Genomic DNA, 15,601 nt, shown 5'->3' with positions numbered 1-15,601 from the left:
GGAGGAAGGAGCTGCTCTGATGCTTGGATCCTGCTTGTGGGTTGGCCACTGTGAGAAGAGGATGCTGGTGAGATGGCCACTGGCCTGATGCTTCTCCAGTGGCTGGAAACTGCAGGAGGAAGGAGCTGCTCTGATGCTTGGATCCTGCTTGTGGGGCTGGCCACTGTGAGAAGAGGATGCTGGTGAGATGGCCACTGGCCTGATGCTTCTCCAGTGGCTGGAAACTGCAGGAGGAAGGAGCTGCTCTGATGCTTGGATCCTGCTTGTGGGTGGCCACTGTGAGAAGAGGATGCTGGTGAGATGGCCACTGGCCTGATGCTTCTCCAGTGGCTGGAAACTGCAGGAGGAAGGAGCTGCTCTGATGCTTGGATCCTGCTTGTGGGTTGGCCACTGTGAGAAGAGGATGCTGGTGAGATGGCCACTGGCCTGATGCTTCTCCAGTGGCTGGAAACTGCAGGAGGAAGGAGCTGCTCTGATGCTTGGATCCTGCTTGTGGGTTGGCCACTGTGAGAAGAGGATGCTGGTGAGATGGCCACTGGCCTGATGCTTCTCCAGTGGCTGGAAACTGCAGGAGGAAGGAGCTGCTCTGATGCTTGGATCCTGCTTGTGGGTTGGCCACTGTGAGAAGAGGATGCTGGTGAGATGGCCACTGGCCTGATGCTTCTCCAGTGGCTGGAAACTGCAGGAGGAAGGAGCTGCTCTGATGCTTGGATCCTGCTTGTGGGTTGGCCACTGTGAGAAGAGGATGCTGGTGAGATGGGCCACTGGCCTGATGCTTCTCCAGTGGCTGGAAACTGCAGGAGGAAGGAGCTGCTCTGATGCTTGGATCCTGCTTGTGGGTTGGCCACTGTGAGAAGAGGATGCTGGTGAGATGGCCACTGGCCTGATGCTTCTCCAGTGGCTGGAAACTGCAGGAGGAAGGAGCTGCTCTGATGCTTGGATCCTGCTTGTGGGCCTGGCCACTGTGAGAAGAGGATGCTGGTGAGATGGCCACTGGCCTGATGCTTCTCCAGTGGCTGGAAACTGCAGGAGGAAGGAGCTGCTCTGATGCTTGGATCCTGCTTGTGGGCTGGCCACTGTGAGAAGAGGATGCTGGTGAGATGGCCACTGGCCTGATGCTTCTCCAGTGGCTGGAAAACTGCAGGAGGAAGGAGCTGCTCTGATGCTTGGATCCTGCTTGTGGGCTGGCCACTGTGAGAAGAGGATGCTGGTGAGATGGCCACTGGCCTGATGCTTCTCCAGTGGCTGGAAACTGCAGGAGGAAGGAGCTGCTCTGATGCTTGGATCCTGCTTGTGGGCTGGCCACTGTGAGAAGAGGATGCTGGTGAGATGGCCACTGGCCTGATGCTTCTCCAGTGGCTGGAAACTGCAGGAGGAAGGAGCTGCTCTGATGCTTGGATCCTGCTTGTGGGCTGGCCACTGTGAGAAGAGGATGCTGGTGAGATGGCCACTGGCCTGATGCTTCTCCAGTGGCTGGAAACTGCAGGAGGAAGGAGCTGCTCTGATGCTTGGATCCTGCTTGTGGGCTGGCCACTGTGAGAAGAGGATGCTGGTGAGATGGGCCACTGGCCTGATGCTTCTCCAGTGGCTGGAAACTGCAGGAGGAAGGAGCTGCTCTGATGCTTGGATCCTGCTTGTGGGCTGGCCACTGTGAGAAGAGGATGCTGGTGAGATGGCCACTGGCCTGATGCTTCTCCAGTGGCTGGAAACTGCAGGAGGAAGGAGCTGCTCTGATGCTTGGATCCTGCTTGTGGGTTGGCCACTGTGAGAAGAGGATGCTGGTGAGATGGCCACTGGCCTGATGCTTCTCCAGTGGCTGGAAACTGCAGAAGGAAGGAGCTGCTCTGATGCTTGGATCCTGCTTGTGGGTTGGCCACTGTGAGAAGAGGATGCTGGTGAGATGGCCACTGGCCTGATGCTTCTCCAGTGGCTGGAAACTGCAGGAGGAAGGAGCTGCTCTGATGCTTGGATCCTGCTTGTGGGCTGGCCACTGTGAGAAGAGGATGCTGGTGAGATGGCCACTGGCCTGATGCTTCTCCAGTGGCTGGAAACTGCAGGAGGAAGGAGCTGCTCTGATGCTTGGATCCTGCTTGTGGCTGGCCACTGTGAGAAGAGGATGCTGGTGGCCACTGGCCTGATGCTTCTCCAGTGGCTGGAAACTGCAGGAGGAAGGAGCTGCTCTGATGCTTGGATCCTGCTTGTGGGTTGGCCACTGTGAGAAGAGGATGCTGGTGAGATGGCCACTGGCCTGATGCTTCTCCAGTGGCTGGAAACTGCAGGAGGAAGGAGCTGCTCTGATGCTTGGATCCTGCTTGTGGGCTGGCCACTGTGAGAAGAGGATGCTGGTGAGATGGCCACTGGCCTGATGCTTCTCCAGTGGCTGGAAACTGCAGGAGGAAGGAGCTGCTCTGATGCTTGGATCCTGCTTGTGGGTTGGCCACTGTGAGAAGAGGATGCTGGTGAGATGGCCACTGGCCTGATGCTTCTCCAGTGGCTGGAAACTGCAGGAGGAAGGAGCTGCTCTGATGCTTGGATCCTGCTTGTGGGTGGCCACTGTGAGAAGAGGATGCTGGTGAGATGGCCACTGGCCTGATGCTTCTCCAGTGGCTGGAAACTGCAGGAGGAAGGAGCTGCTCTGATGCTTGGATCCTGCTTGTGGGTTGGCCACTGTGAGAAGAGGATGCTGGTGAGATGGCCACTGGCCTGATGCTTCTCCAGTGGCTGGAAACTGCAGGAGGAAGGAGCTGCTCTGATGCTTGGATCCTGCTTGTGGGCTGGCCACTGTGAGAAGAGGATGCTGGTGAGATGGCCACTGGCCTGATGCTTCTCCAGTGGCTGGAAACTGCAGGAGGAAGGAGCTGCTCTGATGCTTGGATCCTGCTTGTGGGTTGGCCACTGTGAGAAGAGGATGCTGGTGAGATGGCCACTGGCCTGATGCTTCTCCAGTGGCTGGAAACTGCAGGAGGAAGGAGCTGCTCTGATGCTTGGATCCTGCTTGTGGGCTGGCCACTGTGAGAAGAGGATGCTGGTGAGATGGCCACTGGCCTGATGCTTCTCCAGTGGCTGGAAACTGCAGGAGGAAGGAGCTGCTCTGATGCTTGGATCCTGCTTGTGGGCTGGCCACTGTGAGAAGAGGATGCTGGTGAGATGGCCACTGGCCTGATGCTTCTCCAGTGGCTGGAAAACTGCAGGAGGAAGGAGCTGCTCTGATGCTTGGATCCTGCTTGTGGGCTGGCCACTGTGAGAAGAGGATGCTGGTGAGATGGCCACTGGCCTGATGCTTCTCCAGTGGCTGGAAACTGCAGGAGGAAGGAGCTGCTCTGATGCTTGGATCCTGCTTGTGGGTTGGCCACTGTGAGAAGAGGATGCTGGTGAGATGGCCACTGGCCTGATGCTTCTCCAGTGGCTGGAAACTGCAGGAGGAAGGAGCTGCTCTGATGCTTGGATCCTGCTTGTGGGTTGGCCACTGTGAGAAGAGGATGCTGGTGAGATGGCCACTGGCCTGATGCTTCTCCAGTGGCTGGAAACTGCAGGAGGAAGGAGCTGCTCTGATGCTTGGATCCTGCTTGTGGGTTGGCCACTGTGAGAAGAGGATGCTGGTGAGATGGCCACTGGCCTGATGCTTCTCCAGTGGCTGGAAAACTGCAGGAGGAAGGAGCTGCTCTGATGCTTGGATCCTGCTTGTGGGTTGGCCACTGTGAGAAGAGGATGCTGGTGAGATGGCCACTGGCCTGATGCTTCTCCAGTGGCTGGAAACTGCAGGAGGAAGGAGCTGCTCTGATGCTTGGATCCTGCTTGTGGGTTGGCCACTGTGAGAAGAGGATGCTGGTGAGATGGCCACTGGCCTGATGCTTCTCCAGTGGCTGGAAACTGCAGGAGGAAGGAGCTGCTCTGATGCTTGGATCCTGCTTGTGGGTTGGCCACTGTGAGAAGAGGATGCTGGTGAGATGGCCACTGGCCTGATGCTTCTCCAGTGGCTGGAAACTGCAGGAGGAAGGAGCTGCTCTGATGCTTGGATCCTGCTTGTGGGTTGGCCACTGTGAGAAGAGGATGCTGGTGAGATGGCCACTGGCCTGATGCTTCTCCAGTGGCTGGAAACTGCAGGAGGAAGGAGCTGCTCTGATGCTTGGATCCTGCTTGTGGGTTGGCCACTGTGAGAAGAGGATGCTGGTGAGATGGCCACTGGCCTGATGCTTCTCCAGTGGCTGGAAACTGCAGGAGGAAGGAGCTGCTCTGATGCTTGGATCCTGCTTGTGGGTTGGCCACTGTGAGAAGAGGATGCTGGTGAGATGGCCACTGGCCTGATGCTTCTCCAGTGGCTGGAAACTGCAGGAGGAAGGAGCTGCTCTGATGCTTGGATCCTGCTTGTGGGCTGGCCACTGTGAGAAGAGGATGCTGGTGAGATGGCCACTGGCCTGATGCTTCTCCAGTGGCTGGAAACTGCAGGAGGAAGGAGCTGCTCTGATGCTTGGATCCTGCTTGTGGGCTGGCCACTGTGAGAAGAGGATGCTGGTGAGATGGCCACTGGCCTGATGCTTCTCCAGTGGCTGGAAACTGCAGGAGGAAGGAGCTGCTCTGATGCTTGGATCCTGCTTGTGGGCTGGCCACTGTGAGAAGAGGATGCTGGTGAGATGGCCACTGGCCTGATGCTTCTCCAGTGGCTGGAAACTGCAGGAGGAAGGAGCTGCTCTGATGCTTGGATCCTGCTTGTGGGCTGGCCACTGTGAGAAGAGGATGCTGGTGAGATGGCCACTGGCCTGATGCTTCTCCAGTGGCTGGAAACTGCAGGAGGAAGGAGCTGCTCTGATGCTTGGATCCTGCTTGTGGGTTGGCCACTGTGAGAAGAGGATGCTGGTGAGATGGCCACTGGCCTGATGCTTCTCCAGTGGCTGGAAACTGCAGGAGGAAGGAGCTGCTCTGATGCTTGGATCCTGCTTGTGGGTTGGCCACTGTGAGAAGAGGATGCTGGTGAGATGGCCACTGGCCTGATGCTTCTCCAGTGGCTGGAAACTGCAGGAGGAAGGAGCTGCTCTGATGCTTGGATCCTGCTTGTGGGCTGGCCACTGTGAGAAGAGGATGCTGGTGAGATGGCCACTGGCCTGATGCTTCTCCAGTGGCTGGAAACTGCAGGAGGAAGGAGCTGCTCTGATGCTTGGATCCTGCTTGTGGGCTGGCCACTGTGAGAAGAGGATGCTGGTGAGATGGCCACTGGCCTGATGCTTCTCCAGTGGCTGGAAACTGCAGGAGGAAGGAGCTGCTCTGATGCTTGGATCCTGCTTGTGGGCTGGCCACTGTGAGAAGAGGATGCTGGTGAGATGGCCACTGGCCTGATGCTTCTCCAGTGGCTGGAAACTGCAGGAGGAAGGAGCTGCTCTGATGCTTGGATCCTGCTTGTGGGTTGGCCACTGTGAGAAGAGGATGCTGGTGAGATGGCCACTGGCCTGATGCTTCTCCAGTGGCTGGAAACTGCAGGAGGAAGGAGCTGCTCTGATGCTTGGATCCTGCTTGTGGGTTGGCCACTGTGAGAAGAGGATGCTGGTGAGATGGCCACTGGCCTGATGCTTCTCCAGTGGCTGGAAACTGCAGGAGGAAGGAGCTGCTCTGATGCTTGGATCCTGCTTGTGGGTTGGCCACTGTGAGAAGAGGATGCTGGTGAGATGGCCACTGGCCTGATGCTTCTCCAGTGGCTGGAAACTGCAGGAGGAAGGAGCTGCTCTGATGCTTGGATCCTGCTTGTGGGTTGGCCACTGTGAGAAGAGGATGCTGGTGAGATGGCCACTGGCCTGATGCTTCTCCAGTGGCTGGAAACTGCAGGAGGAAGGAGCTGCTCTGATGCTTGGATCCTGCTTGTGGGTTGGCCACTGTGAGAAGAGGATGCTGGTGAGATGGCCACTGGCCTGATGCTTCTCCAGTGGCTGGAAACTGCAGGAGGAAGGAGCTGCTCTGATGCTTGGATCCTGCTTGTGGGTTGGCCACTGTGAGAAGAGGATGCTGGTGAGATGGCCACTGGCCTGATGCTTCTCCAGTGGCTGGAAACTGCAGGAGGAAGGAGCTGCTCTGATGCTTGGATCCTGCTTGTGGGTTGGCCACTGTGAGAAGAGGATGCTGGTGAGATGGCCACTGGCCTGATGCTTCTCCAGTGGCTGGAAACTGCAGGAGGAAGGAGCTGCTCTGATGCTTGGATCCTGCTTGTGGGCTGGCCACTGTGAGAAGAGGATGCTGGTGAGATGGCCACTGGCCTGATGCTTCTCCAGTGGCTGGAAACTGCAGGAGGAAGGAGCTGCTCTGATGCTTGGATCCTGCTTGTGGGCTGGCCACTGTGAGAAGAGGATGCTGGTGAGATGGCCACTGGCCTGATGCTTCTCCAGTGGCTGGAAACTGCAGGAGGAAGGAGCTGCTCTGATGCTTGGATCCTGCTTGTGGGCTGGCCACTGTGAGAAGAGGATGCTGGTGAGATGGCCACTGGCCTGATGCTTCTCCAGTGGCTGGAAACTGCAGGAGGAAGGAGCTGCTCTGATGCTTGGATCCTGCTTGTGGGCTGGCCACTGTGAGAAGAGGATGCTGGTGAGATGGCCACTGGCCTGATGCTTCTCCAGTGGCTGGAAACTGCAGGAGGAAGGAGCTGCTCTGATGCTTGGATCCTGCTTGTGGGTTGGCCACTGTGAGAAGAGGATGCTGGTGAGATGGCCACTGGCCTGATGCTTCTCCAGTGGCTGGAAACTGCAGGAGGAAGGAGCTGCTCTGATGCTTGGATCCTGCTTGTGGGTTGGCCACTGTGAGAAGAGGATGCTGGTGAGATGGCCACTGGCCTGATGCTTCTCCAGTGGCTGGAAACTGCAGGAGGAAGGAGCTGCTCTGATGCTTGGATCCTGCTTGTGGGTTGGCCACTGTGAGAAGAGGATGCTGGTGAGATGGCCACTGGCCTGATGCTTCTCCAGTGGCTGGAAACTGCAGGAGGAAGGAGCTGCTCTGATGCTTGGATCCTGCTTGTGGGTTGGCCACTGTGAGAAGAGGATGCTGGTGAGATGGCCACTGGCCTGATGCTTCTCCAGTGGCTGGAAACTGCAGGAGGAAGGAGCTGCTCTGATGCTTGGATCCTGCTTGTGGGCTGGCCACTGTGAGAAGAGGATGCTGGTGAGATGGCCACTGGCCTGATGCTTCTCCAGTGGCTGGAAACTGCAGGAGGAAGGAGCTGCTCTGATGCTTGGATCCTGCTTGTGGGCTGGCCACTGTGAGAAGAGGATGCTGGTGAGATGGCCACTGGCCTGATGCTTCTCCAGTGGCTGGAAACTGCAGGAGGAAGGAGCTGCTCTGATGCTTGGATCCTGCTTGTGGGCTGGCCACTGTGAGAAGAGGATGCTGGTGAGATGGCCACTGGCCTGATGCTTCTCCAGTGGCTGGAAACTGCAGGAGGAAGGAGCTGCTCTGATGCTTGGATCCTGCTTGTGGGCTGGCCACTGTGAGAAGAGGATGCTGGTGAGATGGCCACTGGCCTGATGCTTCTCCAGTGGCTGGAAACTGCAGGAGGAAGGAGCTGCTCTGATGCTTGGATCCTGCTTGTGGGCTGGCCACTGTGAGAAGAGGATGCTGGTGAGATGGCCACTGGCCTGATGCTTCTCCAGTGGCTGGAAACTGCAGGAGGAAGGAGCTGCTCTGATGCTTGGATCCTGCTTGTGGGCTGGCCACTGTGAGAAGAGGATGCTGGTGAGATGGCCACTGGCCTGATGCTTCTCCAGTGGCTGGAAACTGCAGGAGGAAGGAGCTGCTCTGATGCTTGGATCCTGCTTGTGGGTTGGCCACTGTGAGAAGAGGATGCTGGTGAGATGGCCACTGGCCTGATGCTTCTCCAGTGGCTGGAAACTGCAGGAGGAAGGAGCTGCTCTGATGCTTGGATCCTGCTTGTGGGTTGGCCACTGTGAGAAGAGGATGCTGGTGAGATGGCCACTGGCCTGATGCTTCTCCAGTGGCTGGAAACTGCAGGAGGAAGGAGCTGCTCTGATGCTTGGATCCTGCTTGTGGGTTGGCCACTGTGAGAAGAGGATGCTGGTGAGATGGCCACTGGCCTGATGCTTCTCCAGTGGCTGGAAACTGCAGGAGGAAGGAGCTGCTCTGATGCTTGGATCCTGCTTGTGGGTTGGCCACTGTGAGAAGAGGATGCTGGTGAGATGGCCACTGGCCTGATGCTTCTCCAGTGGCTGGAAACTGCAGGAGGAAGGAGCTGCTCTGATGCTTGGATCCTGCTTGTGGGCTGGCCACTGTGAGAAGAGGATGCTGGTGAGATGGCCACTGGCCTGATGCTTCTCCAGTGGCTGGAAACTGCAGGAGGAAGGAGCTGCTCTGATGCTTGGATCCTGCTTGTGGGCTGGCCACTGTGAGAAGAGGATGCTGGTGAGATGGCCACTGGCCTGATGCTTCTCCAGTGGCTGGAAACTGCAGGAGGAAGGAGCTGCTCTGATGCTTGGATCCTGCTTGTGGGCTGGCCACTGTGAGAAGAGGATGCTGGTGAGATGGCCACTGGCCTGATGCTTCTCCAGTGGCTGGAAACTGCAGGAGGAAGGAGCTGCTCTGATGCTTGGATCCTGCTTGTGGGCTGGCCACTGTGAGAAGAGGATGCTGGTGAGATGGCCACTGGCCTGATGCTTCTCCAGTGGCTGGAAACTGCAGGAGGAAGGAGCTGCTCTGATGCTTGGATCCTGCTTGTGGGCTGGCCACTGTGAGAAGAGGATGCTGGTGAGATGGCCACTGGCCTGATCTAGCAGGCTCTTCTTAGGTTCCTTTGTTCTAGGACTGGTCTCTGAACTCAGCAGTGGGCTGCATGAAGGTCAACAAGGGGACCCTGAATCCTGGCAAGACGGAGGTGCTGGGGGGGGGTGCAGTTAGTCAGCTGCTTCCTTCGGACGGGGTTGTATTCCCCTAGAAGAACAGGCTCCATGTTTCATCAAATCCATCCCTAGAGGCGCAGGTGACCTCAGTGGCCAGGAGTGCCTTTCCCCGGCTTTGGCCATTTCTGGACCAGGAGAACCTGACCACTATGTGTGCTGGTAATCTCCAGGTTGGATTATTGAAGGAGTGTCTTCAACCCCATCATCCAACCCAGACACTGAGGTCCATCTCCAAGGGCCTTCTGGTGGGAAGTGAAGTTGCAGGGAACCAGAGGGCCTTCTTGGTGGTGGCAACCTCCCTGTGGAACACCCTCCCATCAGATAAACAACTACATGAAATAAACAACTACATGACTTTCTGAAGATATCTTAAGGCAGCCCTGTATTGGGAAATTTGTAATGTTTGATGTCTCACTGTGTTTCTGGTATGCTGGAAGCTGCCAAGAGTGGCTGAGGCAACCCAGTCAGATGGGTGGGGTATGTAATAAATAATAATAATAATAATAATAATAATAATAATAATAATAATAATAATAATAATAATAATATGGTCTATGTGGGGCTGCCCCTGCAAAATGGGGCATCTTGGCTGCTCACGTTTTACCCATCTCTCCTTGGCTCTTCTGAGTCAAGAGGCCTTTGTCTGTGAAAGATACATTTACACCTGGGCAACAGCTCAGCCCCTTCCAAGAAGGAGGGCCCCTTGCATTTCAGAATGCCCAAACTTCCCTGACACATGCGCACATTATGGGGATGTCAGGTGTTATGTACTGAGTTGAATGGGATCCAAAATGCAGCAGTCTGATTAGTCCACAGGAGCCACCCAAACCAGCTCCAGGTGGAAGTGAATCCACAACCTGATTGGCCCACAGGAGAATCCCAGAATTAGCCAATCATGTGGGGCCCATTGTGTAAATAATGTATATAAAGCAGACATTCTGGGGGAACTTCCATTCCTCCTCACCAATATGAGCTGAATGAAGAGCATGAAATCCACTCTTGACTCCGTGTAGATTTCATCAGGGGACTGGGAACAGCCGCTGTGGGAGCTGAGAGGAGGTTAACTGACTGCATGCCCTTCATATTTTCTGTCTTCAGAGACACCAGGAAGGGCATCTCCTGCCCCTCGCTGTGCCCAGACGGAAGCCACACCCGAGTGCAAAGAAGCCTCCGGGAAGAATGCCAAGGTGAGAAAGGATGCGGAGCTGGCCCAGAAGAGCCCTGTGGCTGAGGAGCTGCAAGACGCTGCCCTGATGAAACCCGTCTCTGATGAAAAGTCAGCGAGTGGAGAAGCCACTGGGAAGCCACCATCCAAAGTGGGACGTGTCGCCAATGATGGGCCGGCTGCCTCTGGGGGGCAGCCAGGAAACGGAGAAGGGGCAGGGGCTGGTGTTGAACTGGGCAGACTCCCCAGTGGGGAAACGCCAGCAAAGCTTGCAAGGCCACCTCCCCTTGAGGAACTGGACGACCGTGATGACGACGACGACGATGACAAAGATGATGACGACGATGACGATGAAGACGATGACGGTGATGATGACGACGATGATGACGACGATGATGACGATGATGACGATGATGACGATGATGACGATGATGATGATGATGACGATGATGACGACGATGGTGGTGATAGCGATGATGATGATGACGACGACGATGGTGGTGATGGCGATGATGACGATCGTGGTGATGGCGATTGACCCCGGCCTGTATCCTTGGGGTCCCTGGCCAGCCTGAAGGAAGCAGCACAGGCAGAGCGCCTTGCCCCAGCGTGTGAGACAGGGAAAGATAAAGCTCATCAAAGTAGTGCATGGGCAGCTGCATGGGCAGAGTTCTCACCACGTCACAAACTGCAGAGAGGGAACTTGCTTTGTCCCTGGGTCACATGCTGGGGCATCTTTCTTGCTGCATCACAGACCTTGGCCTCTCTGGAAGATGATGGATAGATAGATAGATAGATAGATAGATAGATAGACAGACAGACAGACAGATAGACAGATAGCTAAGAGGAGCAGACGCAAGGCTTAGCTAGCCCAGCCTCCTGTTCCCATAGATTGGACCCTCCCCGATGCCCTCAAGGGAAACCCCACAGCCAGGCAGGCAGGGAGGGGTCCCCCTCTAGCGCTGCTCCCTCTGCAATTTCTTCTTCTTGTTGTTGAGTCGTTTAGTGGTGTCCGACTCTTCGTGACCCCCTGGACCAGAGCATGCCAGGCCCTCCTGTCTTCCACTGCCTCCTGCAGTTTGGTCAAACTCATGCTGGTAGCTTCGAGAACACTGTCCCACCATCTCGTCCTCTGTCGTCCCCTTCTCCTTGTGCCCTCCATCTTTCCCAACATCAGGATCTTTTCCAGGGAGTCTTCTCTTCTCATGAGGTGGCCAAAGTCTTGGAGCTCTGATCCTGGCCTGTAGTCAGTAGAAATTCTTCAGTTTCTCTGCTCAGCAGAAAAGGCCACAGCCTCATCCCTTGGGAAACTCTCTGCTCACATTCATCTCAGCAGGGATTGTGCTGGAGAACTTCAGCCATGGTGCCTGTGTTGCAGGGGGGTGGGGGTGGATTAGTGGACCCTCGGGGTCCCCTCCAACTCTACAATTCTACAATCCTGGGGGGGGGGGGAAGTGTTCCAGTGTTTGCTCTGAACCTTGCTTCATGCTGGAGGTCCCACAGAGCTGCCTCTTGAAATCCAAAGGGACACCCTCCCCATAGCTGTCAACTTACAGATTTGAAAATAAGGGACCAGCAGCCTCGAAAATAAGTGATCAGCAGCCAGAATAAGGGATTTTGCTATTGCAAAGAGTTACATACATTGGTAGGATTGACAGGTGCTGTCAATTCAGCATGAGGCAGTTGTGGCACGGTGGTAGCCGCTGAAGCACCGCCCTTCTGCGCCCCTCCCCATCCCCTCCTCTTCCTGCTCCCTCAGGCTGCCTCCTCAGCTGCCACCACTTGCTGCCACCTCCAGGCTCGTGGGCAGACTGGGCGAGAGTCTTTCTCCCCCCCCTTGGGCAGGGAAGGGCCGTTGGAACTCCTAGCGCCAGGACAACAGCGCCAGCACACTCTCTCTCGCGCGGCGGAGGACCCCGAGCCGCTGCTTCCCTCCCGAGCCGGGCGAGCATGAAACCCGGGAAATTTAAGGGACATCATCAATAAGGGACAGCAGCGGGACACGGCGCTGGGTTAAGGGAGTTTCCCGCTAAATAAGGGACGGTTGACATCTATGCCTCCCACCCGCTGGGGGTGCAGCACTCAGGGGCTCCCCGTGTGGGTTTTATGAACCAGCAAGCCTTGCTGGCCTGTTGTGCAGCACATGGCCACCAGAGGGCAGCACTGGCAGGCCTTTTGCAAAACTCAGAAGCAAACATTCCAGCTGTTCTTAAAACGACACCTGTTTGCAAGGCAATGCCAGCTCCCTTGCTTTGGTGCTGCAAAGGTTAATCTAATCCACCTTCCTGAAGGCCTTGACTGTCTTCCTGTTCAGATGATGGTAAGCTGGATGAAGTGGATTTTGGCCCTTCAAAGTTCCTGCCAACTGAGTTTTGAGATTCAGTAAAACTACACATACCTTTTTAAAAACACCTGCTTGGCATAATATAATCATGGAATGGTACAGTTGGAAGGGGCCTCCAGGGGCCATTAGTCCAACCCCCTGCAAGGCAGGAAATACCGCTCAAGAAACCCTGACTGCTGGTCATCCAATCTCTGCTTAGAAACCGCCAATGAAGCATAGAAGCAAAGCTCCGTGGAGTTGGAAGGGACCCCACAATTAATTATGTTTATATTTGCTTGCTTTGATATAAGCTAGTTGTCTTGCTTTGATGGTGCCCTTTTCTATGGCTCTGGGATATGGGGCTCAGAGCCCAGAGAGGGAAAGTATCTGCAATGTTTGGTATATACCCAAACATTGCAGATACTTTCCGCCTCTCTATAATTTTCTGTTTAATACTCATTTAAATGAGTTTAAATACTCATTCAAACATCCTTACAATATCAATGATTTCCCTTCCTCTCTTTCCATGGTTCATTTTGCATATCCTAAATCCCTGCATATTTTACAAAAACTAAAGCGTTCAGTATTCCCTTATTACATCCATCAAAACTTATTTACACTGTTGAATTTATCTTAATGCTGCCACCGTTTTCAAGTGCACACAATTTCCACCCATGTATTCAATAAACGTTTTCCAGTCTTCTCTAAGAGACGTATGTTCTTCATGTTCTCTTATTCTACAGTATAAGTTAAGTCTGCAAGCTGCACGTTGTTTGGGTATTTGTCATGTGCAAACTCTTGGTCAGGTGGCGGGTGAATGTTGCTCTGTTCTGTGAAGAATGTTTGCAAGTTTGCACGGGCGCAGATAAGCCGTCTCCTTGCTGCAGAGGCCGTCCCAGGTCTGTAAAGAACTGGCAGGCTGGCTTGCTAGAACTCTATACCTTTCTTCAATAAAGCATTAGAAAAGATCAATCTGATGTCTTCAGCATCCTTCTTTTGGAATCCTGTATGCCATGGCTCCTATGACCCCAATTCTGGCTCTGTGGGGCATGTTATAGGAATTTTGAGGTCATATATATATATATATATATATATATATATATATATATATATGCTTTCGTAGATTTTCACGGGTACAGGAATGCAGGTTTTGGTATCTTCGGGTGTCTTCCCGTGTAAGAGTAGGGGTGTCTGGGCGACGTTTCGACGAGGTCTCACTCGTCATCTTCAGGCTGGTGCTTTCGGCTTCTTGCAAGAAGCCGAAAGCACCAGCCTGAAGATGACGAGTGAGACCTCGTCGAAACGTCGCCCAGACACCCCTACTCTTACACGGGAAGACACCCGAAGATACCAAAACCTGCATATATATATATATATATATAATGTTCATAAATGTACAATGCAAACACATACACAAGTATACAAACCACATGTCTGAAATAGTACAGGAGAACAATCCTGAAGCCATTTTGACTCTCCCAAATTGACCTCAAATATTTCTCTGCAAGGAGGAAGGAAATGGGGAAAGCTTTCTGAAATATACTCAGAGTCGCAAAGTGATTTCATGCTCTTTATTCAGCTCATAGTGGTGAGGAGGAATGAATGAAAGTCCCCTCAAAGTATCTGCTTTATATACATTATTTACACAATGGGCTGCACATGATTGGCTAATTCCGGAATTCTACTGTAAGCCAATCAGGTTGTGGATTCACTTATATCTGGAGCAGGATTGGGTGGTTCCTGCCAACCAATCATACTGCTGCATTGTTCTAGGAGCAATCAGACTGCTGCATTCTGAATCCTATTATTCTAGGACCAATCAGACTGCTGCAATTTGGATCCTATTGTTCTAGGACCAATCAGACTGCTGCAGTTTGGATCCTAGTCAACTCAGTACATAACACTTTCCAATTGTCTTTGGACTGTAGGGGCTTACACCTCCCTGTAAATACCGTCTGGCAAGTATCTAAGCACCATAAGTCATTGATAAAGATGTTGAATAAGACCGGGCCCAACAGTTCAATAAAGATCAGGCTTACTAGCTACTTTGCTTCTCAAGATTCTCTGGTTGGCCTCTGTTATTTTCTCCTACTGATAGAGAACCTACAAAAGGACTCTATATGGGCTTTTGGGGATTCAAACCACTAACCTTCTGATCGGCAAGTCCTAGGCCCTGTGGTTTAACCCACAAATCATAAAAAAACCACAACTTCAATCCTAAAAAAAGTTCAACAACTCTGGGGTAAAATCATAAAAAAGCCCAACAAGTTAAATCCTAAAAAAAGTCAACAACTTTGGTTGGCCCTCACGGCCCTTCACTTCATCAGCTCTGGCCTGTCAGGGGTGCCTCAGGGCTCCATCCTCTCCCCCAGTTCCCTGCAGATTTATTTCTGATGAATCAGGAGTTGTTCTGCCTTCTCACCTCTTCTGCTCTTCTCTCTGTTTTCTGCATGATTGCGATGATGTCAGCTGAAAATCTCCTGCAAAGCGCTCACTTTTAATAGCCATGCATAATAGCTGTTATATAATGTTTCTATTGTCTGCATCCAGATAACATACATTGATAATGCAATACGGGAGCAAAGAGGACACCTGTCACTCTGAGCTGCCGATCATCAGTAAAGATTGTGTAGGCGGCTAATCCTTATAATTGGGGATCTTTTGAAAGCCACTCTCTGTCAGACTACGGAACCAGCGTCTGAAATGTTGCAACCGTAGAATAGAGTTGTCGTAACTCCGTACGATGGCCGTGGACTGCCTTGCGAGGTGGCTGCAAGTTACTCATTCTCAACCCCCCTCCCAGCAGAACCTGCAGTGCGAAGATGAGAACACTGGACTGCACTGCAAGGTTGTCGTAAGCGACTCCTTGTCTCAGCTTCCTTCTGCAGCAACGCTCCCTTTGCCTCTCCCCATTGCAAGATGGAGGCAGGAATAGTGGACCATACATTTATATAGTGGACCATACCTCCCCTCCCCAGTCAGAAAAAAACTGGAGAGCAAATTTATGCTGCTGTTCTCATGCCCTGCCCCACATTTCCCCCAGTGATTGCCTGGGCTTATAATGGGGGAGGCCACCTCTTAGTTATCCTGGTCCCAGGCTACAGAGAGCGCTGTAGAGCAGGACTCACCTGCAATTCAGCCCTGCAACTTATTGGCAGCCGGCAGGATTCTTTCAGCAGCAGAGTCACGGGATTCCTCCATGAGCAATTGAGTTGGCGTGTGTGTGCGTGC

At 53.6% G+C, this 15,601-nt stretch overlaps 1 protein-coding gene across 1 annotated transcript in view; it reads left to right on the top strand.

Annotated features, from left to right (window-relative positions):
- Positions 1-13,355, top strand: part of LOC309534734 (uncharacterized protein) — a gene marked incomplete at its 5' end in the record, with an annotated part of 13,947 nt that extends 592 nt beyond the window's left edge. Inside the window, 2 exons of the mRNA XM_082227038.1 lie at positions 9,981-10,511; positions 13,125-13,355. Coding sequence (XP_082083164.1) covers positions 9,981-10,511; positions 13,125-13,324 — 731 coding nt within the window. The 3' untranslated portion in view covers positions 13,325-13,355. The remainder of the gene's footprint in view (positions 1-9,980; positions 10,512-13,124) is intronic.
- Positions 13,356-15,601: the final 2,246 nt, after the last annotated feature.

Source organism: Podarcis vaucheri, assembly GCF_965113315.1.
Source record: "Podarcis vaucheri genome assembly, chromosome: 6".
Lineage (NCBI taxonomy): Eukaryota > Metazoa > Chordata > Lepidosauria > Squamata > Lacertidae > Podarcis > Podarcis vaucheri.
Note: the sequence above shows the minus strand (reverse complement) of the source record. Positions and strands in the feature narration are given on the sequence as shown.